Source organism: Esox lucius, chromosome 25 (genome assembly GCF_011004845.1).
Source record: "Esox lucius isolate fEsoLuc1 chromosome 25, fEsoLuc1.pri, whole genome shotgun sequence".
Classification (NCBI taxonomy): domain Eukaryota; kingdom Metazoa; phylum Chordata; class Actinopteri; order Esociformes; family Esocidae; genus Esox; species Esox lucius.
In genome coordinates this window covers 8,553,945-8,581,526 of record NC_047593.1, presented here as the reverse complement: position 1 = coordinate 8,581,526, position 27,582 = coordinate 8,553,945, and the positions used below count along the sequence as shown (strand labels likewise).

At 41.6% G+C, this 27,582-nt stretch overlaps 2 protein-coding genes across 6 annotated transcripts; one reads left to right on the top strand and one right to left on the bottom strand.

The window, feature by feature from the left end:
* The first annotated feature begins 285 nt into the window (after positions 1 to 285).
* On the top strand, positions 286 to 12,778 carry LOC105022860 (cytochrome P450 4V2). 2 transcript variants are annotated; one of them, XR_828933.5, is made up of 11 exons: positions 286 to 558; positions 1,669 to 1,781; positions 2,338 to 2,423; positions 2,689 to 2,879; positions 2,975 to 3,044; positions 3,134 to 3,260; positions 6,753 to 6,926; positions 7,016 to 7,118; positions 7,497 to 7,631; positions 8,637 to 8,947; positions 10,885 to 12,778. XR_828933.5 is itself a non-coding variant. In XM_010891599.5 (11 exons), exons 1-11 carry the CDS (start codon positions 366 to 368, stop codon positions 11,052 to 11,054), a joined length of 1,542 nt encoding a protein of 513 aa, XP_010889901.1. In that variant the 5' UTR covers positions 287 to 365; the 3' UTR covers positions 11,055 to 12,778. The 2 variants fall into 2 exon arrangements, 1 of the variants encoding a protein (XP_010889901.1); XM_010891599.5 differs by having other exon boundaries at positions 287 to 558; positions 8,637 to 8,816.
* On the bottom strand, positions 12,476 to 26,805 carry LOC105022861 (NACHT, LRR and PYD domains-containing protein 3). 4 transcript variants are annotated; one of them, XM_010891601.5, is made up of 15 exons: positions 26,516 to 26,805; positions 26,083 to 26,283; positions 25,882 to 25,992; positions 25,270 to 25,697; positions 24,492 to 24,702; positions 22,609 to 24,379; positions 22,202 to 22,375; positions 21,871 to 22,044; positions 20,398 to 20,571; positions 19,066 to 19,239; positions 18,730 to 18,903; positions 18,576 to 18,622; positions 13,125 to 15,027; positions 12,916 to 12,994; positions 12,476 to 12,562 (listed from the first exon to the last, which is right to left on the bottom strand). In XM_010891601.5, exons 5-13 carry the CDS (start codon positions 24,700 to 24,702, stop codon positions 14,447 to 14,449), a joined length of 3,480 nt encoding a protein of 1,159 aa, XP_010889903.3. In that variant the 5' UTR covers positions 25,270 to 25,697; positions 25,882 to 25,992; positions 26,083 to 26,283; positions 26,516 to 26,805; the 3' UTR covers positions 12,476 to 12,562; positions 12,916 to 12,994; positions 13,125 to 14,446. The 4 variants fall into 4 exon arrangements, with proteins under 4 accessions (XP_010889903.3, XP_019899486.2, XP_019899485.2 ...); XM_020043927.3 differs by lacking the exon at positions 12,476 to 12,562 and having other exon boundaries at positions 12,823 to 12,994; positions 26,083 to 26,302; XM_020043926.3 differs by lacking the exon at positions 12,476 to 12,562 and having other exon boundaries at positions 12,823 to 12,994.
* Positions 26,806 to 27,582: the final 777 nt, after the last annotated feature.

Below are 27,582 nucleotides of genomic sequence, written 5' to 3'. Positions count from 1 at the left end.
ACGGATGTGTTTTTGAGGCGTGGGTGGCATTTTTTCAGTGCGCAAGGGAATCTGGCATATTTAACTATAAGCCTTCATAAGATTAACCTGATTACCAACTACTGTGAATTGCCCAAATCAAACACATAGAAAAGGCACAGTCTGAATTAGCCCTTAATAAATATATATTTTTACATAATTCATCACTGTTGGTTAATTATTCACCAACCAGTGGGCAAGCTGAAAGAAAAATGTAGGCGACAGGTAAAAACCAAAGTCCACCTGAAATGAGGTCAAGCTAAGGCAAATAAATAAGCACCAACAGTGGGTTTTCACGAACAGTCTTTAGTGTTCTAGGCCAACTTTGGCTTACCCACTTTCCAGAGATGGCGATCTTTTTGGGGGCTTACACGTTCGGGATGCTGGGAGCAAGTCTTTTTGTCGGATTGCTGACCTACATCACCTACAAGCTGCTCAGCAACTACGTACACAAATGGATAGAAATGAAGCCAATACCAGAGATTGAAGGCACATACCCCCTCATAGGGAATGCACTGCAGTTCAAAGCCAACCCCGGAGGTGAGAGAGGAAAGTTGGGAAGAGAGGGCAGAGTAGAGGGGCGAGAGACAGCGGAAGATGGAGGACAGGAAAGAGTAAGATCAGATGCAGGAGTGAGGCATGTGTCATTGAAGTAGCATAGAGAGAGAGAATGAATTAGCGAAGTGACGAAGGAAAAGATGACAGGAAAAGAGAAGAGAGGAGAAGGTAGAGGAGAAGAAGAGGTAGGCTGGATAGTTGTATTGAATTTAATTGTAAAACTTTTTATTTTTTGAAAAGTACTTCTGATGCCACTGTTGAGCCATACCAAAATGTACTACTCAAAAGCAGAAGAGAGTTGTATTTAGATTTAATTATACACCCAGCAACCGCATTCCATTGTAGAGGGATCAGACTGTACCTCTTTCTTGAATGCGTCATCCTATTCTAAATCCAATAGTAATATGGTCTTGATGACGATCATTTGCATTATGGTTCAAACAGTTCATCAGTAGGATAAGTCACAAATGATGGACACACCAATGACGCACTTAAAGTAAGAGTTTCTGAAATAAAATAAAAAATTGTGATTAATCTTTTTCCTCACAATCTTATTTCCCAGTATTTACATTACCTTTTGGAAATATACACACATGCTCAATGGGACTCTCATAAGTATTACATAATGTAAGGGTGTGAACAATTTTCTACTGGAGAATGCTCTTGGGTATCTTTGTAATCAGTTAGTTTCAAGGTCCTAACATCAATCCCTGCTAGCAGGTATTTACGGAGAAGTTGTGCAAATGTTTGTTTTTGGTTTCACATTGGCTGTTATAATGAGAAGCCATATGTTTCTACAACACAACAATATACTGCTGTATTTTCTGCAGTATGACAGCATGGATGATTTACTGAATTTAAATTAATATCGTTTTTTCTATCACAATGACAAAGGCTGCAGTTAAAGCATTACCCAATAGAATAAGCTACAGCCCAGGAGTGAGAGTGCGATTCTCCTGGGTTCCTGACCACTGTTAGATGCACTACATTTTTAAATATTAATAAATTATTGGCTTATTTTAAATCTACACAAATCTTATAGATGTTGTAAATGTTTAATTAGTTCAAACGGTTTTCTTTTCTTGGTTTCAGATTTCTTCCGTCAAATCATTGGTTACACCGAGCAGTTTAAGAATCATCCCCTGATGAAGATTTGGATCGGACCAATTCCCTTCCTAATTCTGTTCCATGCGGAGACCATCGAGGTAGCCTTCTTGATCTAATTGTTTTTCTACTTTTTTAAAAGCGATGCCATAGTGTTGGTGTGATCTGAACCCCAGTCTCCATCTCTGTAGACAAACATCTTAACCATTAGGTCAAAAGGATATGCCTTCTGATTTTATTGATTCTTGCTTTCTTCCTGGGTCCTTCTCAGTTGGCTGCAGGTTTTATTAATAGGGATCCGACAGAACATTTCAATGTGTATTCCGCATACTGAAAACAAAGTACCCTTCAGAGATGGACATCTACTCTCCATAGACAAAACAAATGCTGCTGGATACCAATAGCCCTGTTGATCATGATAACTCCTACTGAAACACACTCTGGCCTACTGCTTTGGTTCAAGTGTGCCAAAACAAACAGATTGTATTGATTGCTAGCTGATGAGTCTCGCTTGCCGTAAAATTTCTTCTATGACAACAAAAATGTACTTTCTGATGTAATTAGGGTTTGTTGTTAATATATCTCCAATTGACTCTCGGTTTGTTGATAAGGCAGTAAGGTTCCCTCTGTGAGAAAGTATTCTACTCTATTCCGTAGACAGTTCTGAACAACCCTATTCACATGGAGAAGGCCTATGCATACAAGTTCCTGCATCCTTGGCTTGGTACCGGTCTGCTCACCAGGTGGGTTTCTCAATCATATTCAAAAAGCCTCAAATGTCAAAAGTATGGACATCAAAATCAGAATGATAAACATATGATATTAGGGATTAGGTGACGCAAAGACTTTGCCTTTTGTGGCAATTGCACTAAAAAGTACCTTGTTCAAGTTCACTCTTTAAGGCATGCAAGCGCTAACTCAAACACAAAAAGCTGTCTCTTCTGTCTCTGTGTCTTTTCTTACTTTCTCTGTCCCCGTTTCTTTCGCTGTCCCCATTGAAAACCACAGCACGGGAGATAAGTGGCGACGGCGGCGGAAGATGCTTACCCCCACCTTCCACTTCTCCATCCTGACCGATTTCCTCGAGGTGATGAACGAGCAGGCCGAGGTGCTGGTGGAGAAGCTGAACAAGGAGGCTGGCAAGGGCTCCTTCAACTGCTTCAACCACGTCACCCTCTGTGCCCTTGACATCATCTGCGGTGAGACGAATGTGGGTTCGTTCTAACCAGCTGGTCACTATAGCGGCACAGCTTGAAAATGTCTCGTGACAACAATGCGCGCGATTGCCTTTCAGAGACGGCGATGGGAAAGAAAATCTATGCTCAGAGTAACCACGACTCGGAGTATGTCCGATGCGTGTACAAGTGAGTGTCCAGCGAACGTACAGATTGACTGAAGAAAATGTTATTTCATGGAATTAAATGGTATCAAATTCAGGATAATTTTTTCCCAGGATGAGCGACATCATCACACGGCGACAGAGGATGCCGTGGTTCTGGCCCGACTTTGTTTATAACTATTTTGGCGAGGGCTGGGAACACGACAGGAGCCTTAAAGTCCTCCATTCTTTCACCTCCAACGTAAGTCTGTGGATCAATACATCAAAAATGGTCTTTCAACTTTTGACTTGCACCCAGGGAGAAAAAGCCATTGTCCAGATTATTTCTCTCTCTCTCCAACAAGCTGTACATAGTCAATTCCAGAAATATAAAGGACATTGAATATGGGGTAAAAGAACCGACTATCAATGTTAACCTGAGGTTATTTTATCCATATTTGATAGTTTATCATTTTGTACATAGTCCCCCCATTTAAGGGTAACAAAAGTATTAGGATCAAGGCTTCACAGCAGCTTCTTAGTAGATATTGAAAAGAAAATGCCTGATATTAATTGTTGGCTTTGCCTTTGGAGTCTGTGTTTCAAAGACTATCATATATCCAGAAAAGGGTTACGCCACAAGATGCAAACCAATAGTCAGCTTCAAGAACAAAACGGCAGGGTTTCAGTATGCGAGCGCCTGGTGGCCGGGCCTTTCCCCACGGGGTCCGGCCAGGCTCAGCCCGAAGGAGGGACCATAAGGGGTCGGTGTGTAGAGGATTGGGTGGCAGTCGAAGGCGGGGGCCTCGACAACCCGATCCCTGGACACGGAAACTAGTTCTAGGGACGTGGAACGTCACCTTGCTGGCGGGGAAGGAGCCTGAGATTGTGCGTGAGGTTGAGAGGTTCCGACTGGAGATTGTCGGGATCACCTCTACGCACGGCTTGGGCTCTGGAACCACACTCCTTGAGAGAGGATGGACTCTTCACCACTCGAGTTGCCCATGGTGAGAGGCGGCGGGCTGGTGTGGGTTTGCTTATAGCTCCCCAGCTCTGCCGCCATGTGTTGGAGTTTACCCCGGTGAACGAGAGGGTCGTTTCCCTGCGCCTTCGGGTCGGGGATAGGTCTCTCACTGTTGTTTGTGCCTATGGGCCGAACGGCAGTGCAGAGTACCCGACCTTCTTGGAGTCTCTGGGAGGGGTGCTGGAAAGTGCTCCAACTGGGGACTCTATCGTTCTACTGGGGGACTTCAACGCCCACGTGGGCAACGACAGTGACACCTGGAGGGGTGTGATTGGGAGGAACGGCCCCCCTGATCTGAACCCGAGTGGTGTTCAGTTATTGGACTTCTGTGCTAGTCACAGTTTGTCCATAACGAACACCAAGTTCATGCATAAGGGTGTCCATCAGGGCACGTGGCACCAGGACACCCTAGGCCGCAGGTCGATGATCGACTTTGTTGTCGTCTCATCTGACCTGCGGCCGTATGTCTTGGACACTCGGGTGAAGAGAGGGGCAGAGCTGTCAACTGATCACCACCTGGTGGTGAGTTGGATCCGATGGCGGGAGAGGAAGCTGGACAGACTCGGCAGGCCCAAGCGGACTGTAAGGGTCTGCTGGGAACGTCTGGCCGAGTCTCCTGTCAGATAGATCTTTAACTCCCACCTCCGGCAGAGCTTCGACTGGATCCCGAGGGAGGCTGGAGATATTGAGTCTGAGTGGACCATGTTCTCCACCTCCATTGTCGAAGCGGCTGCTCGGATCTGTGGACGTAAGGTCTCCGGTGCCTGTCGAGGCGGCAATCCCCGAACCTGGTGGTGGACACCGGAAGTAAGGGATGCCGTCAAGCTGAATAAGGAGTCCTATCAGGCCTGGTTGGCTTGTGGGACTCCTGAGGCAGCTGACGGGTACCGGCAGGCCAAGCGGACCACAGCCCGGGTGGTTGTGGAAGGCAAAAACTTGGGCCTGGGAGGAGTTCGTTGAGGCCATGGAGAAGGACTAGCTTCTGGCAAACCGTCCGGCGCCTCAGGAGAGGGAAACAGTGCCCTACCACCGCTGTTTACAGTGGAGGTGGGCAGCTGTTGACCTCAACTGGGGATATCGTCGGGCGGTGTAAGGAGTAATTCAAGGATCTCCTCAATCCCGCCGTCACGTCTTCCATTGAGGAAGCAGAGGCTGAGGGCTCAGAGGTGGACTCGTTTTGTGGTTTTGGAGAAGGCATTCGACTGTGTCCCTTGCGGCATCCTGTGGAGGGCGCTTCGGGAGTATGGGGTCCTGGGTCCTTTGCTAAGGGCTGTCAGGTCCCTGTACGACCGAAGCAGGAGCTTGGTTCGCATTGCCGGCAGTATGTCAGACTTGTTCCCAGTGTTCCACCTATGGTCATGAGCTGTGGGTCATGACCGAAAGGACAAGGTCCTGGATACAGGCGGCTGAAATGAGCTTTTTCCGCAGGGTGGCTGGGCAATCCTGAGATAGGGTGAGAAGCTCGGTCACCCGGGAGGAGCTCAGAGTAGAGCCACTGCTCCTCCACATCAAGATGGGTCAGCTGAGGTGGCTTGGGCATCTGTTCCAGATGCCTCCTGGACGCCTTCCCGGGAAGGTGTTCCAGGCCCGTCCCACCGGGAGGAGACCCCGGGGAAGACCTAGGACACGCTGGAGGGACTATGTCTCCCAGCTGGCCTGGGAACGCCTCGGTGTCCCCCCGGAAGAGCTAGAGGAAGTGTCTAGGGAGAGGGAAGTCTGGGCATCTCTACTTAGACTGCTGCCCCCGCAACCCGGCCCCAGATAAGCGGAAGAAGATGGATGGATGGTTTCAGTTAGCAAAAAAAGAGCCTGTAGAGTTCTGTAACAAAGCCTGATGGCCAGACGAGACTAAAATGAACCTGTTCTAGAGTAAGGGAAAGAGGAAAGTGTGCTGTCAATAGTTTTGTGTCATCTCAGAGTTTTTCTCAGCTTGACTGTCATGTTGTGGTGGAGTTGCAGGACACAGACGCAGAGGTATACTCAATGACGATCAACTTTAACTCCAAAGACATGACGGAAACTAGACACGTCACACGAAACAACCGCCAGCAAACAATGACAAGAAACACTAGGGCAGGAGTAACTTAAATAGGGACATAACGAGGGGGTAAACAAAGCGCAGGTAACAAGACTAGACACAGGTGAAGGCAATAAACACAGCGGACCCGAACGACGCATAGAAACAGAGAAGCTAGAACTCAACAACATGGAACGTAGAAACACAACAGCTGGCTGAGCCGTTACACTGACATTTTCTCAGCCAAGGGTTTCATGCAGCAGACATGATTGGAATGAATCAGGCTGGACAAAAACTGAGCTTCATGGGGGCACAGTGGTGAATTTCCCACCTCATCACTCCCCCTCCTAGTCCCTTTGTCCGTGATGACCCTCACTGGCCCTCAACTCAAATGTGGCCACATTGCAGTTCTTACCTCTGTCTCTGGGATTAACAAGTGTGTAGTGGGAGATCTGGACTTTGTGGAATAAGACATTCATTTAATATTCATTATGTTATTGGTGTTTGTCTGTGCCAGTCATTTCGGCCTGTTGGTGTCCCTTTTTTTAATCATCATAAATCCAGGAGTTATTATTATTTCTTCTTTATTCATAGATGTTCCAGCACCAGCTTCATTTTATGGGCACCTCTGTTTCAGAGTGTAGAAATACCTGTTACCACTGCCTCAGTGACTGTCAGCAATGTCTTTTGCATGTTTGAAACGCTTACCCCAGGTGATCTATGAGAGGGCAGAGTACATATCTTACGTCGAGTCGGACAGCGAATCCGACCAGGGTATGAGGAAGAGAAGGGCCTTCCTGGACATGCTGCTGAAGACCACAGACGAGGAGGGCAACAAACTGACCCACCAGGACATCCAGGAGGAAGTGGACACCTTCATGTTCAGGGTCAGAGGTCAAAATCAGTGCCACACGCTCCACATACAATGCGTTAGATATCTTGCTTTGATGTATTTTGTCACGTTCCTATTGGGCAGGGCCACGACACCACAGCTGCTGCCATGAATTGGGCCATTCACCTGATAGGCTCCCACCCTGAGGTGCAGAAGAAGCTTCAACAAGAGCTGCATGAGGTGTTTGGTAAAAAAAAATAAAACTGTCACTTGGGGGGGGGGGGGGGGGGGGGGCATTTGATTTAGGTAGTGATTAAAGAAATAATGTAGACAGGTATATGGAATAAACTTTTGCAGTTACTCAAGTCTCCCTTTGTAGCATACTTGCTATACTCACTCTCACTTCTGGTTGGCCAGCTTACAAATGCTGTAAACATTTTATTTAAAACATTTATGGTTTTGTATGCACCCAAACTAATTTCTGGTAAACTAAACACTATCATTCTACTACTGCTGCAGATATGTTATGTTAGACTTTTATATATTAAGATGCAAGACAATATACACAAAAAGGCATATTACATTCATATTGGAGTGTAATATGCTCGTCTACCACTATTTTTAGGTGTGTCTGACCGGCCAATCAACACAGAGGATCTGAAGAATTTGCGTTACCTGGAGTGTGTGATTAAAGAATCCCTGCGACTGTTCCCCTCAGTCCCCTTTTTCGCCCGCAACATCGGTGAAAACTGCAACATCAGTGAGTGACATGAATGACATGTTTAACCCTTGATTATAATTCAGCTCAGTCATTTAGAATTTTAGAATAATTTTGCATATGCTGCATCCATGCAAGGCTCTGATGCAGCTTTTCAACTCTGGTACTAAAGATTCTGAAGCTTCGGCGCAAGTTGAGATGTTATGCTTGTTTTGTAGTTAGGCACGCTCGACCTTAGCTCTTTACTTTTCTTGTGTGCCTGCCCTTTGTCATAACATTTTTCTCTTTGTTCACAATTTAACAAGATGATGTAGTCAACATTTCTGTACCTACGGTGGCTTGGCAGCTGTACGTTCTCTGACTGCTGTAGCAGTGCAATCAACACACCACATTCAATTGGAGCAAAACAACTTGCGCGTACGCTACGTAATTTGACAGCATGTCTGCATATGAACATGCAACATGGGTATGACACACATTGACAGACAGCACAATGAGGGAGGGCTGTTTCCCTCCTCAGCCAATGTTTGCAGTAATGAGGGGAAATAAATCAATTTAGACTGCCTGTATGTGTATTTGACATTCTACCTGAGTTGAAATGTCTGCTGTGCTTAAGTTTGAAATAGCCTTCTGTTACATGTTAAAACCAATCAATTTGTTACGATTTGAAGTGTAATCTAGAATTTAAAGTGATGATTTCCTGGACACAGATTTAGTTCAATCCTTCTCCGCTGAGTTTGTTTTTTTTAGTCCAGGACTTGACCTAATGGCTCTGCGAAAACGTTCCCAAGTGTGTAAGGTCCTAGATTATAGCGGATATATACAATCATTGTTGCGGGGTCTGGAGGCTTTGGAGGAAAGAACGTGCACTGCTGCATTGCGTGTTTCCGTAACGTAAATATACATAGAAGCCAGTGCTGTATAGAGGTTGAATCGAAGACAATGGCGTATAAACCACATATTCATTTATATTTAGTTTGTATGTGTTGTAATGAGGACCTTTATTTTTACCAAATTATCTAACATGTTTCACACTTGTGCTTGTAGATGGGTTCAAAATTCCCAAAGGTGCCAATGCCATCATCATACCGTACTCCCTCCACCGTGACGAGCGCCACTTCCCCCAGCCGGAGGAGTTCCGCCCGGAACGCTTTCTGCCGGAAAACAATGTCGGGAGACATCCGTACGCGTTCATCCCCTTCTCTGCTGGACTGCGTAATTGCATTGGTAAGAAAAATAAATCAGCGTCGGGGTCAATGCAGTGTAATTACCTGATGCATAAAAAGAGACCAGACTGATGGAAACCGGATTGTTCTTTCAACATCGTGGGACTTTCTTGTGTCTGCAAAATTAGTTAGGTGAGAAATGGTTGTGGAAATGTCTTTATGCACAAATATTTATAAAATATCCACCATGTCTACGTAATCCAAACAAAGACTGCCTTAATTCTGCCTCAGGAATTCATGCAGTATTCCTACGGTGAACCGTACCTTCCGGGCCGACTATTAGCAGGACAAGTGTAGAAAAATATGAGACAGGAAACTGCGGTATACAAACAGGAACTGAAAAGACGTGCTTTATTCGCTACAAGAGCCCGTAGCCTGGTTTACTAACGGAAGTAAACATCTAACTCATCTCTGAGCAAAGCAAAACCATCGTCGTCCTTTTTTTTTTTTTTGCCTGCTTCCGTTTAACTCGTCTTCCCCTCACGGGAAACACCTGTTCCCCATCTCGCCCAGGGCGGGGTGTTGTCGCTTGGCAGCCCCAAGCGTGCCGCACAAGCCCTGAAAAGTGAAGCCAAAACGTCTCGGTCGCCCCCTGGTGAGTGGTCCCAGTATAGGTCATAAATCCCACCCTCCCCATGTTATTCAATGGGACGCGAGACCAACTAAACAATTAAATTACCCTTCAAATATATTTTTTCCGAAGCTGGTTTCTGTCATTTACTGTAGTTTGTATCACCCTAATGTAAATTCAAGAGTTTGTTTTTAAAAGAAGTTTTTTTTTAGTTAGTTATTTAATGCTCTAAAAACGGTGGTGTGACGTCGTGATTCACAGCTGTGATTGACAGCTATCTGAGCCGAGGAGCCACTGAATCTTCGGAGGACTGAGGAGATTGGAACTTTACATTTAATCTCTAAATTTCTATAATTTCACACGGACATAATGGGTTGTTCTGCAGTACATTGTGCTAACCGATCTGGCATTTCCAATCGATCTTTTAATTTTTTTCGGTAAGTTAAATTTACAAGCTATTTAATTAGTAAATAAATGTAATGGGCTAGCTAACGTTAGCTAAAAGACAACAAGCCTCGTTAATAGCCATGTTAATAGCTAGCAGGTGATCGTTAGCTAGAAGTTACCAATTATTTTTGTATTATGCCTATTCTAAATTAAGGTTAAACATGATGTAAGTTAGGCTATAACATATCGTCTAGGTTTAACAAGCAAAGGTTGTACTGTACTTGGACTTGCGATTGATTACGGTATGCGCATTCTGCGAGGGAGAGTGAGGGCGGGGCACAGGGGAGGGGCCGTTGATTTCGCGGCTTTAGGGCTTTACTTCCTTCTCGCTACTGCGCATAACTACTGCGCAGAACTGGTCCCAAGATCGCTATCTGCGCAGACGCAAGTCCAAGATGTCAGCGCCGTATCAGGACACTGGTGGCTTCATTTTTCACCAATGGAAAAGAGCGAAAGGGCGTCGTCCATTATATATACAGTCTATGGGCAGCCCCTTGGTCCTTGTACCCCTCTGGTATTAGATGGCTCCCACCACAGATGACAAACATTTGACAAATAATAATTTCATAATATTCTGTAGTCCTGCCGCAATGTTTTGGGGAGATGTTAATTTGATTGAAACCTTGGTAATGAGGAATATTTTGATATGAATATATAAAATCATATTTGAATAGGAGTTAGGTTCGTTGAATTGACTGTAAATTAGATAGAATTGACCCAGACACTGTACAAGTTATTTAAGACATTTCATAAAATTTGCACTTTCAGTAGCCATAGTTCCATTTCGGATGAACAACACTGGATTGGGTCACCTGTGTTTTTACATTATCACAATTATGGATCTCAGACAGACCCTTTATCAACTTGAAAGGTGTGACAGAGGTTTTAATACAATCTGCATTTATATTTTTGTCCAACTGTCTGTACCCCTTCATTAGAGTTATATATTAAGGATTGACTTGATACAGTATATAGGAAAACAAGGCATTTCACACAATAAAAAAACAAAATTGAGGTTTTCATGTTCTTGCTACATTCTTCACCCATTCAGGTCAGCGTTTTGCTATAATGGAGGAGAAGGTGATTCTGGCCTCCATTCTGCGCTACTTTAACGTGGAGGCGTGTCAGAAGCGTGAGGAACTCTGTCCACTGGGTGAACTCATTCTCCGGCCAGAGAAGGGCATATGGATTAAACTGGAGAAGAGGACACAGCAACTCTGAATTCACGGCTGCACTCCATTCGCAGAGTAGACCGCCCCTAGCCACTTTTCTTCGGGAGAAACCCTATCTAGACTGGATGCAGTTTTGATTGCCATCTTAACTGGCTGTCCAATTTACAAAAGTTGACCTCTGCCCTTGATGAGGAAGTAGGGTTAAGTGGCTGTCTTCTTTGCGATTGGAGAAAATCTCTTCCATTCAACTGGCCAATCTAGGGAACTGTTTGGATACCTTAAAAAAATACCATTCCTTCCTTCTTTGCTTGTAAGTAATTGCTGAAAGTTGATCCAACACTAATAGGTGCATGTAAGTAAAGAATTAGCACAATCATGTGAATTATTTAGGACAGTAGGAAAGATATATTTAGCCTGTTACACCAGTGGGCTACATCAGTGTTTTTCTGTACCTGTTGGTGACTATGAAACGCTCAGAGCAACATCTGGATCGGCTTCATTTTGTCTACATGTTTACAAGATTTTGGGCAATCATTAGTGGGGACGATTGAACCTGAATATTTTTTAATAGTCACCCTAGGGTAAAGAAAATCACTCTGTGCTGTTTCGTCCACTGCTTCAGGTTAAAAGTATTTGAGAATAATGAAATAAATTACAGGAGATCTGAAACTTGGGACTGAGAGACACACAATTTTCAGAGTCATCATAAACAGGTTTCTGATATTCAAAATAGTTTGAGCTTCCAAGAAAGATACCTAAGTTGGCAAATTTAGATAAGGACCATATAACCACAGTTGTAAGATTTCATCACTTTCATTTTATAAGTCATTAACAGTGTATTATGATGTGCATTATTATTTTCTACATCTGTAAAGACTTACATACATGAATATGTAAGCTAACCTCACCGCTATGGTTCTATTTTTCAAGCTCTTTGGATATTATGTTTGAACATCAATGTCAGGATGTACTACTTTTAAATAAAAGAGGATACTGCACTTCTGCATGTATTTGTTATGTTTGAGTCTTGACTGATACAATTGAATTTACAAATAGAACATTGCAAAACTATGTATCCTTGTCATATCGTGATGAGTTGTTATTGGAATTAAGATCTGCAGAAGAACAAACGACAAATGCTTAAATCTAATTGCACCAGGTACAATTCAAACATTATGTTTTTTGCAGTGGTCTTAGTGATGAAACACATCCCCAATAAATGAATCCTAATACACTGCCAGATACTATATTAGAAACTCCTCATGGAACATATATGGCATTGTGGATGCCAAATTCAGGGTACCATGTGTGCCCTGCATTCTATTTACTTCAGCTAGCGGACAGGGTGACATCTCCTATGATCACTGCTGAACACTCCTAGGGACAGTATCAGTGGTGCGGACTTCTCCTTTAAAGGGCTTGAATCATACCCTAATGGTTTTTCTATAAAAACATTGTTGTCAGCATTATCTGGAAGAGATGCTCCAATGGTGACTGTGTCTTTGAAATACAAACTGCATGAGTGACGGTAGAGGGTATATCCAGGGACGAAGGAGACTGGGGACAAAGACATTCAGAAGGACAGGCTTTTAGTTAAGTTTCCCCCAGTGTTTGCTATACTGGGGGAGTACTGTAGATTGGAAATCTCATTGGAAATTATATACATTTTATATTACATTATATGATACTTCTATACTATTAATTCTCTACTGAGCATGAAAACCAAACAAATACAGTAAGAGGAAAATATGAACAAAATGTACTTATTTTTTTAAAACAACAACAGTATAGTATTTCACTCACAGTATACTTAAGAAAAAATTGCAGATACCATAATTTAGATATAAAACACATATACATTTACTAAGTTTTGACAGCCAATTGCCTTCATCGTAATCAAACATTCTGACCATGACAACAGTAGAGGAGAATTAACAGTCTTTGCTGCATTTCTTCTTTGGCTTATGAGGGAGAGCTTTCTTGGGTTTTCTAAGGAGAGGAAACACACAAGTGAAAGGTTAGACCATGTTAACATTATTGTAATGCTTGTATATTTATTATTTGTAGTTTAGAAAATGTCCTTGACTTGACTGTGCTCTTTCATAGTGCTACAACATACCTGTGGAGGCCTCTTGAGTGTGATCTTCAAAAGACACAAGGTCCATAGCAGGCAGGTGCCAAGTATAGTACTCAAGGCCTTCCACCCACTGCCTTCCATCCAGGCCAGTGGTTCCTGGGCCAGTGGCTCCATGTCCAGAGCTTCCTGGGCCAGTGGCTCCATGTACAGAGCTTCCTGGGCCAGTGGCTCCATGTCCAGAGCTTCCTGGGCCACAGGACCCTGGGTGAGCGGTTCCTGGTTAACCTGAGACATAGATTCCTGGGTCACCTGGGTCATGGGTTCTTGGGTCACCTGGGTCTGCTGTTCCTGTGTCATCTGGGTCTGGTGTTCCTGGGTCAGGGGTTCTTGGGTCACTTGGGTCAGGGTTTCCAGGGCCAGAGATTTAGGAAGATTATCTGATTTTATGTTTTATAGACCCCTACCCAAAAGGACTGAGTGCTGTAATAAAATCGCACGCACGCACGTACACACATGACAGAGTTAGAGATGCTGAGAAAAAGCGATGCTGAAAATCGTAAGTTCTTTATATTTCTGGAAGTTAATTCTGGAGAACATTATAATTTGGAGTTTCACTAATCATATGTGAAGGGGGTATCAAAGAAGTACTGGAAACAGCTCCTGCAATGAGAAAACTAGCGTTCAATCTTACACTGCTTAAAGCAAGTCAACATTAGAGCAATACGCTGTAAACCCAGGAAACATTTGACTGATTTATCGCAAGTTGCCATTATAGATTTATATTATTAAACACAATATGAAAGGAGACAAGTCATGTTAGGACAATGTCAGTGAAATAACAAGTTGTAGCTTTATATTTTTGTCCTGATCAGTCTGATCTAAGTCGATTATAACTGTCCCATACTTCGTCAATGATTAGGCTATTTCAGATTGTTTGGATCACAGGGTATTTTCAACAATGGGAAGCATCGTAGATGAAGTAGATGAATATCTGTTGAAATAAAAATAAACTCGAATTTTACACATTACTCAGTTCAAATGCTCCGAAAAACACAGCGTCATCCTACACAATTAAAATCTTTTGACATGGCACACGACATCAATGTAGTAAGAATAAAATAAAAAATACAGCAAAAAATTTGCAAAAATACAGCAATACTATACATAAAAATGTCAATTTTAAAAAGAGTAGAGAGGGGAATATAAACAATGTGGGTAGAAGTATTGAATAGTATAGATATAGCAAGTATAGCAATAATATACTGAACATAAGAATGTAACTAACAATAATAAAAAAAAAAATAGATTAGGATGTAAACTTTACATAACAATATACATAATGTAATTACAATGTAATTAGCATATTACTGTTTGATGTTTGTACAGGCTGCACTCTCGCTCATATGGGGCATGGATACATGGGTAGACAAGGAAGAGTCTGGGTAAATCCAAAACCCAGGATAAAGGGGCTCAGTAAATGTGGTGTAGAATGTGTGAATGTGCTTCCGTATACCTGACGACACACTATAGAAAGACAAAGCACCAGCTGGCCAATCAAGATACACGCCGATTCTGTGTGAAGCAGGGCCATGGAAGAATATGGGATTGCGTCCCGCATTGTAAAAGCTATAGCAACTCTTACCAATGCAGTTCAAACTCCAGGAATTTATATTTTGTCCAATCCAACCGTCAAGGCCGCATCCCTTCCGACTTATTTTTTTGTAAACCACTCCAATGTCAGGCTCTCCACCATACCAGCCCACCTCCCAGTAATATCTAGACCCAGATAAGCCTTCAGTGCAGAGAACCTGAGGATGCCAATCAAATCTGTCTGGACGGTCTTCATAATGTTGCTTCTCTTTGACCCGTGTCACCATCATTTTCTTCTCACAAAGCAACAAGTGTGTGTTTGCTGTATTTGGGTCCATGGTCAGCTGACAGGCATCTGGAGATAAAACGGACACATTACGTTTATTAACAAACTCTAAAAACATTTTACATTTTCTATGTTCTTTCATCAATATTTAGAGTCACACTCCCAATAATACCATCGAGAGAAAAATAAAGCAGTGATATCCAGAGAGGATAGCATATTGGCTGTAAACTTGACTAAAGTAAACTTGACTTAACTTAAGGGGTTCCAAAACAATACACTGATGCATACACAAGGTTCTATACTTGGTCCATTATTGTTCACTCTCTGTATAAACAGTATCAGTGATGAGATAAGAGTAAAATCTGTCTATACGCTGACAACACTGTCATGTACTCTACTGCTTCAATGGCTGACCAAGCGTTACTGAAGCTGGAGACCGATTAAGATACTACAAGGGTCTTTATTCAACTTTAACTGGTTATAAATGCAAAGAAATTTTGATTTTTAATAGTTCCAAAAAGCTGGTTGAAAATACACTTGCATAAATACTTATATGCAGAGACTTGATTAATAAAAACATATTTTAAAATAGTCTTTTAAAATACATGTTGATGAACTCTGCAAAAGGCTAAAGGCCAAGCTAGGCTTCCTCTATAGAAACAGAATATGTTTGTCACACACAAATAGAAAAACAACTGTGGAAGCTACTTTTATGTCATTTATACTGTAGACTATGGGGATATGGTCTACATGCATGCTACGGCATCCACGCTTAAACCACTGGCTGCTACTTACCATTGCGGACTTGGGTTTATTATGGGTGCTAGCTACAGAACTCACCACTGAAGTTTGTATCAAAGTGTGGGCTGGACTTCCCTGTCCTTGAGACGAGAACAACATGCTCTTGTGTTTGTTTATAAAGCACTTCTAGATAAACTTCCTTCTTAATTATCATCACTTATCAACATTAGAAATATAACTCATAAAACCAGATCTCAAGCCTGGATTGAGGCCCCTGCAATCTCCACAGAATTGGGTATGACTGCCTTTTCCTGTTATTCTCCTTGCTTATGGAATAACCTGCACACCAAACTTAGCGGTACTCTTGTCCCCCTTGCCCCCTTGCACATTTATTGGAGGACTTTTATTTATGTCTTGCTTGTGACTGCTTTGGGTAACACAATTTTTTTTTGTGTTTTACCTAAACAGATTTTCTTTTGTGTGATAGGTTTGTCTGAACAGTGAGAGACAGAATAACAACAAAGAAATGTCAAAAATGTATAAATTGATTTGCATTTTAATGAGTGAAATAAGTATTTGATCCCCTCTCAATCAGAAAAATGTCTGCCTCTCAGGTGTCTTTTATACAGGTAACGAGCTGAGATTAGGAGCACACTCTTTGAAGAGAGTGCTCCTAATCTCAGTTTGTTACCTGTATAAAAGACACCTGTCCACAGAAGCAAAAAATCTATCAGATTCCAAACACTCCACCATGGCCAAGACCAAAGAGCTGTCAAAGATGTCAGGGACAAGATTGTAGACCTACACAAGGCTGGAATGGGCTACAAGACCATCACCAAGAAGCTTGGTGAGAAGGTGGCAACAGTTGGTGAGATTATTTGCAAATAGAAGAAACACAAAAGAACTGTCAATCTCCCTCTGTCTGGGGCTCCATGCAAGATCTCACCTCGTGGGGTTGCAATGATCATGACAACGGTGAGGAATCAGCCCAGAACTACACGGGAGGATCTTGTCAATGATCTCAAGGCAGCTGGGACCATAGTCACCAATAAAACAATTGGTAACACACTACGCCGTGAAGGACTGAAATCCTGCAGCGCCTGCAAGGACCCCCTGCTCAAGAAAGCATATGTACCGGCCCATCTGAAGTTTGCCAGTGAACATCTGAATGATTCAGAGGAGAACTGGGTGTTATGGTCAGCTGAAACTGGGTGTTGTGAAAGTGTTGTGAAAGTGTTGTGGTCAGCTGAAACCAATATTGAGCTCTTTGGCATCAACTCAACTCGCCGTGTTTGGAGGAGGAATGCTGCCTATGACCCCAAGAACACCGTCAAACATGGAGGTGGAAACAATATGCTTTGGGGGTGTTTTTCTACTAAGGGGACAGGACAACTTCACTTCACCAAAGGGATGATGGCTGGGGCCATGTACCGTCAAATCTTGGGTGAGAACCTCCTTCGCTCAGCCAGGGCATTGAAAATGGGTAGTTGATGGGTATTCCAGCATAACAATGACCCAAAACAGATGGCCAAGGCAACAAAGGAGTGGCTCAAGAAGAAGCACATTAAGGTCCTGGAGTGGCCTAGACAGTCTCCAGACCTTAATCCCATAGAAAATCTGTGGAGGGAGCTGAAGGTTTGAGTTGCCAAACGTCAACCTCAAAAGCTTAATGACTTGGAGAAGATCTGCAAAGAGGAGAGGGACAAAATCTCTCCTGAGATGTGTGCAAACCTGGTGGCCAACTACAAGAAACGTCTGACCTCTGTGACTGCCAACAAGGGTTTTGCCACCAAGTACTAAGTCATGTTTTGCAGAGGGGTCGAATACTTATTTCACTCATTAAAATGCAAATCAATAAAAAAATATTGACACATATTCTTCTGGATTTTTTTGTTGTTATTCTGTCTCTCACTGTTCAAATAAACCTACCATTAAAATTATAGACTGATCATTTCTTTGTCAGTGAGCAAACGAACAAAATCTGTGGGCCACACAAAATAGTGACACTTGGGCCCAATTTGGACATTTTCACTTTTGTTGCCAGTGGTTTGGACATTAACGGCTTTGTGTTGAGTTATTTTGAGGGGACAGCAAATTTACACTGTTATACAAGCTGTACACTCACTACTTTAAAGTGTCATTTCTTCAGTGTTGTCACATGAAAAGATATAATCAAACATTTACAAAAATGTGTGGGGTGTACTCACTTTTGTGAGATTTTGTAAATGTTTGAGTATTAGTTTATTTGCAGATTGAGAAAATTTGTCCAAGGGCTTAGCTACCTAGTTACTGAATAAACTAGCTAGTTTTATCACAGTGCATTAGTACATTTTTACTCACTTACCTATATTTTATGAGGAGTAATGGTACAATTAGCTTGTTAATGGTACAACAGTGCAAGGCTTGGAAACAAGTGATAAAGAAAGATTTGTTGGTCAAAATAGATTGTGAAATTACCAGAAGCTCACCTAAGTGTGTTTTATCTTGGAATTCTAATGAAGGCTTTATTGATATTAATCAAATTAAATTGTTACACTTGAAGTCAGTTAATATTTGAAATGATCAATTATGTAGCTTAGCTGGTTGGGTGCACAACCTAGTTAGGACAAAATCCTGCAGTGCCTGCATTTTCATCCCTCAGCTGTTTACCAAAAACCATGGAGGGAGGACCTGCGTTATCGTTTGAACATCAGATTACCCCTTTAAATGAAGGTTTATTATACTTCTTAAACATAATGGATATGAAGTATAAAAAAAAAATCACTTTAACCAGAAACGAATAAAATAATTTAACATTTCACTTTCGTATGTGTTGTATTTGTGGGTTACTATATCACTACATTTGTGGTTCTGAAAATGCAGTTAACAGGACTTACATTTCCTCAGACCTGCTGCCATCCTGCCCTCTCCGCCATGCTCCAAGCTGTGGTAACAACAACAACAGTTATTAGGCCCCAAAAAGACATAATAATCATTCTGATGTTTAAAAAAGGCTTGTCACACCAGGTCATATGCATGTCTTTTTCTTACTTCAGCTTCAAACTTTTGTATGCAGGATCTCGTTCAGCGGCTGAAAGCAGTCGTCCTACAGAGTCTCCTGGGTGATTGTAGCTCAGGTCCAGCTCTATCAGCTGGGAGGCGTTTGACTCCAGAGCTGAGGCCAGAGCAACACAACCACCCGCTGTGACTTCACAGCCAGACAGCCTACAAAGGAACAGACAAAACCACTGTGTAGGTTCGAGTAATGATCTGTACCATGTTGGTACTGAGAGTATACATTTGCCCATGTCACAAACATCACCAAGGTTTTGAAATATTGTAAATGATTTGTCATTAACATCTGGGTCTGTCAACAGATGTACTCACCCTAGTGTCTGTAGTTTGCAGTTTGGATTCTGCAATCCAGCACAGAGCAGTCGAACTCCAGAGTCTTGAAGGGCATTGTCTCTCAGCTCCAGGTGTGTCAGTCGTGAGTTTGATGAACTCAGGACTGATGCCAGATATGAACAGCAACCCTCTGTCAGACAACATTGACCTAGACTGCAGCACACAGTATTATGCTGAGAATGTGTCCATAATAGGGCTGTCAAGCACGATTAATCACAATATTTTTGTGTAGATTGAAATGGTTATTTTCCATTTTAAAAATGTGCTTATAAAGGACAAAAACACAAAATGTTCTGTAAGATTGTCTTCCAGCAGCCTTTTCACATTAAATAACACACATGTCACTATAACATATGACTAGCTACTGATGCGCACAACATTTTAAACTTACTCCCTGTCATCAATGTCTTTGAATTTCAACACTTGTGCTTTGCTGGCACACACACTAAATGTCATAAGTCACAGCTCCAGCAACTCTCTCAGGTGGCTGATGCACCTGCAAAGCTAAATGAGGTTGTCAAATGACTGAGTTTTCCATTACACATGTTGACTCATGTGACTTCTTGGCTGTGTTGAAAAAATCTGAATGCTTTTTGTTTAACACTGACATTGGAGTTTTAACTCCATTAGAGAGGTCTGAACTGAATTAGGAATACATTTAATTCTTTATAATGTTTCCTATTAATTATTATTTAAATTTGTAGGCTATGCATTTGTTTGTGCCCCAATTATCAGTATTTAGTAACTTTAACGAAAAGCTACCATGATTTGCTAAGTTTGGTAATGTTAGCTGACATAGGGGTGGTGGCAATTACAATACAAAGCTAGTGACTTCTGATAAGTTACACTGGCAGCTTTTAGCCAACATTATTACGTGTTCTTAAAATGCCAAAAGCCTGCCACAACGCTTACTGTAATGTACAGTACAGTAACTGACAGTGTCAGCTAAAGGTAACCTTTACAAAGTTGATAAAGAGTAGAAAAACAAATATGTTGATCTACATATTGATTTCCAATAACAGTCGTTAATTTTGTGACAGATATGGTTTACAATCAGGTAATTCAATCTTGTCAACGTCCTTTTGTTTTGAGTACTTTCTCTGGATTATTTAATGATTTATTTTCGGCCAAGCCACTTCTACTCATGCCAAATAAAACAACAATTTCTGTCTATCCCACTGGGTACAGCAGAGGGCGGTGCTAACTGGCTCAGTACTGGATATCACAAAATATAATGTAATGTCAGGTCATTTTGATGATTTTTGGATGTGAAAAGGCGGGTAAAAAAGCACAGATGCACACTACACTTACCCAAGTGTCTGTAGTTTACAGTTTGAATTATCCAATCCAGTTGAAAGCAGTTCAACTCCTGAGTCCTGCAGATCATTGTCTCTCAGCTCCAGGTGTGTAAGTTGTGAGTTTGGTGAAGTCAGAACTGAGGCCAGATCTGAACAGCAATCCTCTGTCAAACCACACTGACTTAGACTGTAGGGAGAAGAGGAACATTTTCATTATGCCTAAACCCAGAGTTGGGGAGTAACGGGTACAGGTAATCACTTTCCGCTAACTATTAGCATTCGACTGATTATCATTAACTTAGGATTTGATCTAGTTTATGTAGGCCTTTATGTTTATAAAATATAAATGAAAGTTCAGGGATGGTTGTAACAAGGAGTTACAACTGTCCCAGTATCACCAGCCATTTTTCCACAAATGTTAGTCATCTCTACTTTTAGCTAACAAAACCATGATTCTAATAATATTTGTTTGGATTCCTAGATACTTGATCTCAGGACAGAATCCAAAAAATACATCTGATAGAAAAGTTACATTTTGACCTAAAAAAAACACTTTGCTGGTAACTTTCCCTGGGAGTTTCAAATGTCGCTCTTTTTTTGTAAGCAAGAAAACAACCTAACTGAACATCTTCAGAGAGAGTGTAATCACTCTAGCTTGTTTCTGATTGTAGGAATTCAAGGTGTTACAACCGTCCCATGTAACAACTGTCCCTTGTCTCCCCCTACGCACAAAAAGCAACCCGATATCTTGATTTCTATATACAACATTGTCAATACCCAATGTCAATATCCTTGAAAAATAAATTGCCATTTATTTTTCAACAATGTTTTGAAGCCATTAAAAACATGAATAAAACCCAAATAACAGAATAGGATAATGCTTCCTTAGATTTTGGTTTATGTTCAGATAAGCTCAGATTCTGGAAGATCAAGGGTTATTGGATTAATTGGAATGATGGACAGACCTTTAGCGTGTAATGTAGAGATGTAGCCCAATCATACTGAAGTAGAAAGCAATGGTTTAGAAACCATTTCCAAAGGCACTGTACATAAGCCATAAGGTCAAATGCAAATTCTGTTTTTGGCCAGCTATGTAAAGTCTAACATTAATTGATCCCGCAAAAGGTGTTAAATTGGTTACAGGCTATTCCTATTTGTTTTCTAATTGCTCTTAATATGAAAGTAATCTAAAAGTAATTAGATAACGTTACTGATTTGAGTATTCAAAAAGTTATATTACTGATTACAAATGTTGACAGGTAACTTGTTACTGTAACGGATTACAACGAAAAAGTAACCTAACCAACCATGCTCTAAACATAACCTAGCTCTAATGCCTAAACCTAACCATTAATGCGTGAAACTAAAATGAACCATAATTCTAAGACAATGCCCACATTTATACACTTACCGTTAAAACTGACCAGAATTGCAATTACCCTGGTGGGGACCCATCAAAAAACCTGTCAGGACAAATCACACTTACCCCAGTTTCTGTAGATTACAGTTTGGATCAACCAGTCCAACACACAGCAGTGTAACTCCTGCGTCATGCAGATTGTTGTATCTCAGCTCCAGTTGGATCAGTTGTGAGTCAGGTGAATGCAGGACTGAAGCCAAATCTGAACAGCAATCCTTTGTTAAACCACATGGACCTAAACTGTGAAGATGAGGACACACTAAAACATTACAAACTCTCCCTCTCTCTCACTCTCTCTCAGACCCACACACACACACACACACACATACACACAGTAATACCCCCCCAACTAACAAACACACACACACACACACACACACGTTGACTGGATGCTCACATGAGTGTTTTTATGTTGCAGAGTGGACTTTTGAGTCCGGCACAGAGCTGCTTTACTCCTTTGTCTCCCAGGTTATTATAGGAGAGGTCCAGTTCTTTTAGGGGTGACTTTGGTGTCTGCAGAGCTGAGGTCAAAGTCCCACACGATTGATCTGTAAGACCACAGCCAGCTAATCTAGAAAGAGTTTTTACACTTTTAGGTATTCAAAACCGTAACAATGATGAACACAGAATACATGATGAAAAGCAGTCTCTACCACAGAATTACAGAATGTTAAATGCAAACTTTTAAGTTACTCAGGTAAAGGTTGATCCAGATCTAATACATGGCGCAAATTATGTATTTTCTCTTGCATACCTTTTCCTTTAAAATCAGCTGCCATTTCAGAAGAAAATAACCTTACTTACTGTGCCCTCTTGCAGGTTTTCACTACTGGGAGCAATCTATAATAACCTTCATCACATGTGTTGTATGTCTTAAGGTCAAATTCTTCCAGTACATCCTCTGACATCAGTAACACATAGGCCAGGGCTGAACATTGGTGAGGTGGTAATTTGGTTTCTGAAAGAGTTCCAGATCGCAGGGAGGTCCTGATCTCATCAACTACAGAGTTGTCACCAAGCTCATTAAGGCAGTGGAACAAGTTGATGATCCTTTCTGGTGAAGATTCTTTTTTAATCTTGTTTGAGATGTACTTGACTGTTTCCTTATTGGTCAGTGGTTGACATTCCCTCTGTGTCAGAAGGCCTTTTAAGAGATTCTGATTGGACTCCAGTGAGAGGCCCAGAAGGAATCGGAGGAACAAATCCAGGTGTCCATTCCTACTTTGCAAGGCTTTGTCCACTGCACTCCTGTGTAAGTCAGATAACTCAGGACATGTCTGTGATTCATCAAACACATTTTCAGACTTCTTCAGCCATATTTCTAAAGCATATACTGCTGCCAGAAACTCTTGAATACTCAGATGAAGAAAACTGAAGACCTTTTCTTGGTATAGCCCAGAGCCTTCTTTGAACATCTCTGTACATAATGCTGAGTACTTTGATGCCTCGGTTACATCAATGCCACAACCTTTGAGGTCCTCCTCATAGAAGATCAAGTGGCTCTTCTGCAACTGTTGGAAAGCCAGCTTGCATAGATTCAGTATCATCTGTTTGTCCGACTGCGACAGTTTCTTAGGATTTGTTTCTGTGGCGTTGTTGTACTTCCTGTTTTGCAAACTGGTTTGGATGAGCAGGAAGTGTGCATTCATCTGTACCAGCGTTTCGGGGACACTGACATTCTTTGTGTCTTTTAGTATTGTCTCAAGAACAGATGCTGATATCCAACAGAAGACTGGCATGTAGCACATGATATAGAGGCTTTTCGATGTCTTTATGTGTTTGATAATTCTGCTAGCCAGATCCTCATCACTGATTCTCTTTCTGAAGTACTCCTCCTTCTGTGGGTCACTGAAACCTTTTATTTCTGTCACTAGGTCCACATACTCAAAAGGGATCTGATTGGCTGCTGCAGGTCGAGTGGTTATCCAGAGAAGAGCAGAGGGAAGCAGATTACCTTTTATGAGGTTTGTCAGCAGCACGTCCACTGAGGTTGGCTTTACAATGTCATAAATGTCTTCATTCTTTTGGAAATCTAGAGGAAGTCGACACTCATCCAGACCATCAAAAATGAAAACTGTTCTGAATTCACTGCACTGAATGCTGTCAATGTCTTTTAGATCTGGGAAGTAGTATTGCAGAAGTCGCATTAGACTATATTGACCACTTTTAAGGTTTAGGTCCCGGAAAGGTAAAGCAAACATGAAATGAACATCTTGATTAGCTTTTCCCTCTGCCCAGTCAAGGATGAACTTCTGCACACAGACTGTTTTTCCAATACCGGCAATACCTTTGGTCAGCACAGTTCTGATATGTTTTATCTGTCCAGGTAAACGTTTGAAGATGTTGTTGCATTTGATTGCCATATTTTGTGTGGATTCTTTCTTTGAATCCATCTCAATCTGTCTCACCTCATGTTCAATATTGACCTCTCCACTTCCACTTTCTGTGATGTAGAGTTCTGTGTAGATGTCATTTAAGAGAGTTTGGTTTCCATGTTTTCCTATTCCTTGACATATTTGTTGAATCCTCTGACCCTGTTTAATTTTAATCTCTTTTGCTTTCTGAAGAATTGGGTCTAGGAAAAGAAAACAATAAAAACAGATATGATACTGTTTATAAGTATTTAGATGGAGAAAGAAATGTTTGTTGTAACAACTTTCAAACCTTTGTTTGGAATGAATTCTTACTTTTCATGTGTAGAAAGTTTAGTGTGATCTTCAAAGCACCGTCGCTTCCAAAACACTCCAACATTTTGTCAGCCAAATCCAGATTATTGTCCAACTGAGTCTCAAAGCACTCTGGGTAATTAATGATCAGATGTTTTTGGAATACATTTAAGTCAATCAAGTTCAACAGTGTCTGATGCAGTAGAGATGAAGTGTCTAACTCTATGGGCATCTATAAAAGAGAAACAAATCACTTGATAACTTTTCACAATAAGGACACCATCTAGGGAAAATGTCAATATACAGTCCAGTAATGAACACAATAACAAGCTAAGAGAAAAGCTTAAAAGAAGTTCAGCAAAAAGGGAAGGAATGGTTATCAGTATGCTTTTCTTCTTGTGATGAAACAATGAACAAAATTATAAACACAACACTTTTTTGTGATGCTCTGGATCAGCGTATACGACAGCGTGTTCCAGGTCCTGCCAATATCCAGCAACTTCGCACAGCCATTGAAGAAGAGTGAACCAACATTACACAGGCCACAATCAACAACCTAATCAACTCTAAGCATTAGATGTGTTGCACTGTGTGAGGCAAATGGTAGTGACACCAGATACTGACTGGTTTTCGGACCCCCCCAATACAGATTTGTGAACAATATTTGAGAGAAATAGGCCTTTTGTGTACATTGAGAAAGTCTTAGATCTTTGAGTTCAGCCCATGATAAATGGGGGCAAAAACAAAAGTCTTGCGTTTATAATTTGGTTGAGTGTAGATATAGAACCTCCTTTCTCACCTTTACGTAGCATTTTTTGTGGTCTGTACGGTCTTCCACTGCACACACCTTACAGATCAGTGTCTGGTCTGTTATACAGAAAACCTCAAGAGCTTGGAAGTGCAGCTGGCAGTGTTTCTGCTGCAGGTTTCCCGTCACCTCTACCAGGGTGCGTTTGAACAGTGCTGCCACTGTGTAATGCTGCTTTATGTGCGCCTCACAGTAGGAGATGTCGCAGGTCAGACAGGACTTCACAGCTTTGAGCGGTTTCTTAATGCAGAGGTGGCGCGCTACATCTCCAGGTCCAGCGTAACACTGTGTTGAATGTGAATTTTGATGTGGGAGAGGTTCAGGTGAGTTCAAGATGCCCGTGCACGGACTGCAATAAATGTGTTCATGACCCCTTTAGCTCCCTTTCACACAGTCCACAAAGACTTCCTGTTGGCCTACTGAAGAAATAATGAAGGGAAAACAGTTTATACAGTACATCTTTGTCGCACTTTTTACTCAATGCCAATGAACCAAAAGGCAAAAAAAGAGCCATCAGTTTATTATTACTATGGCAATGCATACTGAGGTTTTATTCAGGATCTTTAGCAACAGATATTTGATTTATGCTTCTGTGTTTCAAACCTTTTTTCATTCACGAGTCTCAGACTGAAAATAGGTGGTAGAACCATTGAGTTGTTACTCTTCACTGATAAGAGGCTCGGTGTATGAGTCTCTGATTGGCACTCCTGGACACTAAACAAAATAAGGAGACTGATCACATTTACCTGCATAACAGCAATATGAATCAAACTCAGAATTTATAATTCACAATGAATGCTGCACCTCTCGGAGCTGAGGCTCATTTTAGAGCAATTGTTAATCGCTTCTCCCTCGGAGAGTCTTATTTTAAAGTCCGTGGGGCTGCCTCTCTCAGCTGAGAGACTTTTTGCAGTTGTCCCTTCCTCATTTTCCCCTAGAGGGATCATCTTAGAGGTGGCAGTCCCCTCTTTCTCCCACTACATAGAACCAAAGTCAGTGTCACACCTACGGACAGCAAAGGACACTGGGAAAAGCTTGAAAACATTAAAATGATGGATAATACTCTTTTACATAACAGTGTGATTGCTGTTGTGCTTCCGGATGGCTTTAGCAGCAGCATCAATCATATAAGATTTTCACAGAAAATTGCTCAAAAAGTTTTTTGTCAATCTATGGTTGCTTACATTAAATGGTAATTCTATAATAATTTGCCTAATACCAAGATTAACACACTAACCTTACAGTACCATACACAGAAACGTGTGTCAGTCTCTTGGCTCTGCGTCCTTCATACATTCACTTTCGTTTTCAATGATAGAGTACGGTAGGGATCTCTAGTTGAAGAGATGCGGTTTCAGCATGGACATCTCAATTCCATACGTTCAGTGGCAATGCCAGTGAGTGAACACTTTTGATCCAGACAGGGCCACTCCTGTGGCATTTTATAGCCCCATCCCTTCATTTCAGAGTGGCCAGTCCGCTTTAAAACAATAACAATCAGTTGCCTCGCTTTCTGTTTTCTCTGATGTAAGTGACATTTATATGTATGCGTCTAACCTTCTAACCTTCTCTATGATTTCAACAAAAAACCATTTCCTCAAGGTGGAGCCAAAGAAGCATTAGGGATTTTAAAGAAACAGTAAATCCCACATCAAAAAATTATGTGATGCATTTTTGGATGCCATGTCCCTGGTGTAGGCTGCATAATTGCAAATTTGCTGGAAGAGGCCACAGGAGGGTTTAATTAGCCTCTTTAAACACAATCTTTGACACTCCCTCAGCTTTAGGTCACTTGTGCAAGTGGCACAAGCATGCATAAACTCAGAAATGGAGGGCTTACATTAGTGTGGAAGTAAAGGGCTGTACATTTTTGGGGAGAACATTCTTCTAGGTAGACTTTTTAAATTGAAAGTCTGAAACACTAAGTATATAATAGATAATAGCAAGTACTGTAGCAGAGCTGATTGTTGTTAATGATTTCCTATCAATGAGTACAGTTCACTTAACTTGAACAATATCAATCAGATATAGGTTCCACTTCTGCAAATGCTGAATGCGAGCAATAACTCGTAGAAAATGTATATTCATCCGTTTATAATGTAGTTGGGGCTGGACTTATTGCTCATACCTGTTCCTGATTTAAAGGCTCTGTGGAATTATGGGAGATTGATAAAAGCTCAGTGCCGGGAACACGGGAGAGAACAGAAACTTTGGGGACTGTAGACACAGCAAGTACTCGTTCTCACCTTAGAAAGAGCCATTGGTCGTTCCGTATAGTTCAGGGCAGCTGGCAAGGACGATAAC

Bases quoted from the DNA above. Each gene is read 5' to 3' on its own strand.
- LOC105022860 (XM_010891599.5), top strand. From the start codon at position 366: ATGGCGATCTTTTTGGGGGCTTACACGTTCGGGATGCTGGGAGCAAGT. The intron at 6,927-7,015 runs GTCAGAGGTCAA...CCTATTGGGCAG, and splicing joins TGGACACCTTCATGTTCAGG to GGCCACGACACCACAGCTGC. The intron at 7,119-7,496 runs GTAAAAAAAAAT...CACTATTTTTAG, and splicing joins AGAGCTGCATGAGGTGTTTG to GTGTGTCTGACCGGCCAATC.
- LOC105022861 (XM_010891601.5), bottom strand. From the start codon at position 24,702: ATGCCCATAGAGTTAGACACTTCATCTCTACTGCATCAGACACTGTTG. The intron at 22,376-22,608 runs GTAAGTAAGGTT...AACTCTTTCTAG, and splicing joins AAAACCTGCAAGAGGGCACA to ATTAGCTGGCTGTGGTCTTA. The intron at 15,028-18,575 runs GTAAGTCCTGTT...TTTTATCTCCAG, and splicing joins GGCAGCAGGTCTGAGGAAAT to ATGCCTGTCAGCTGACCATG.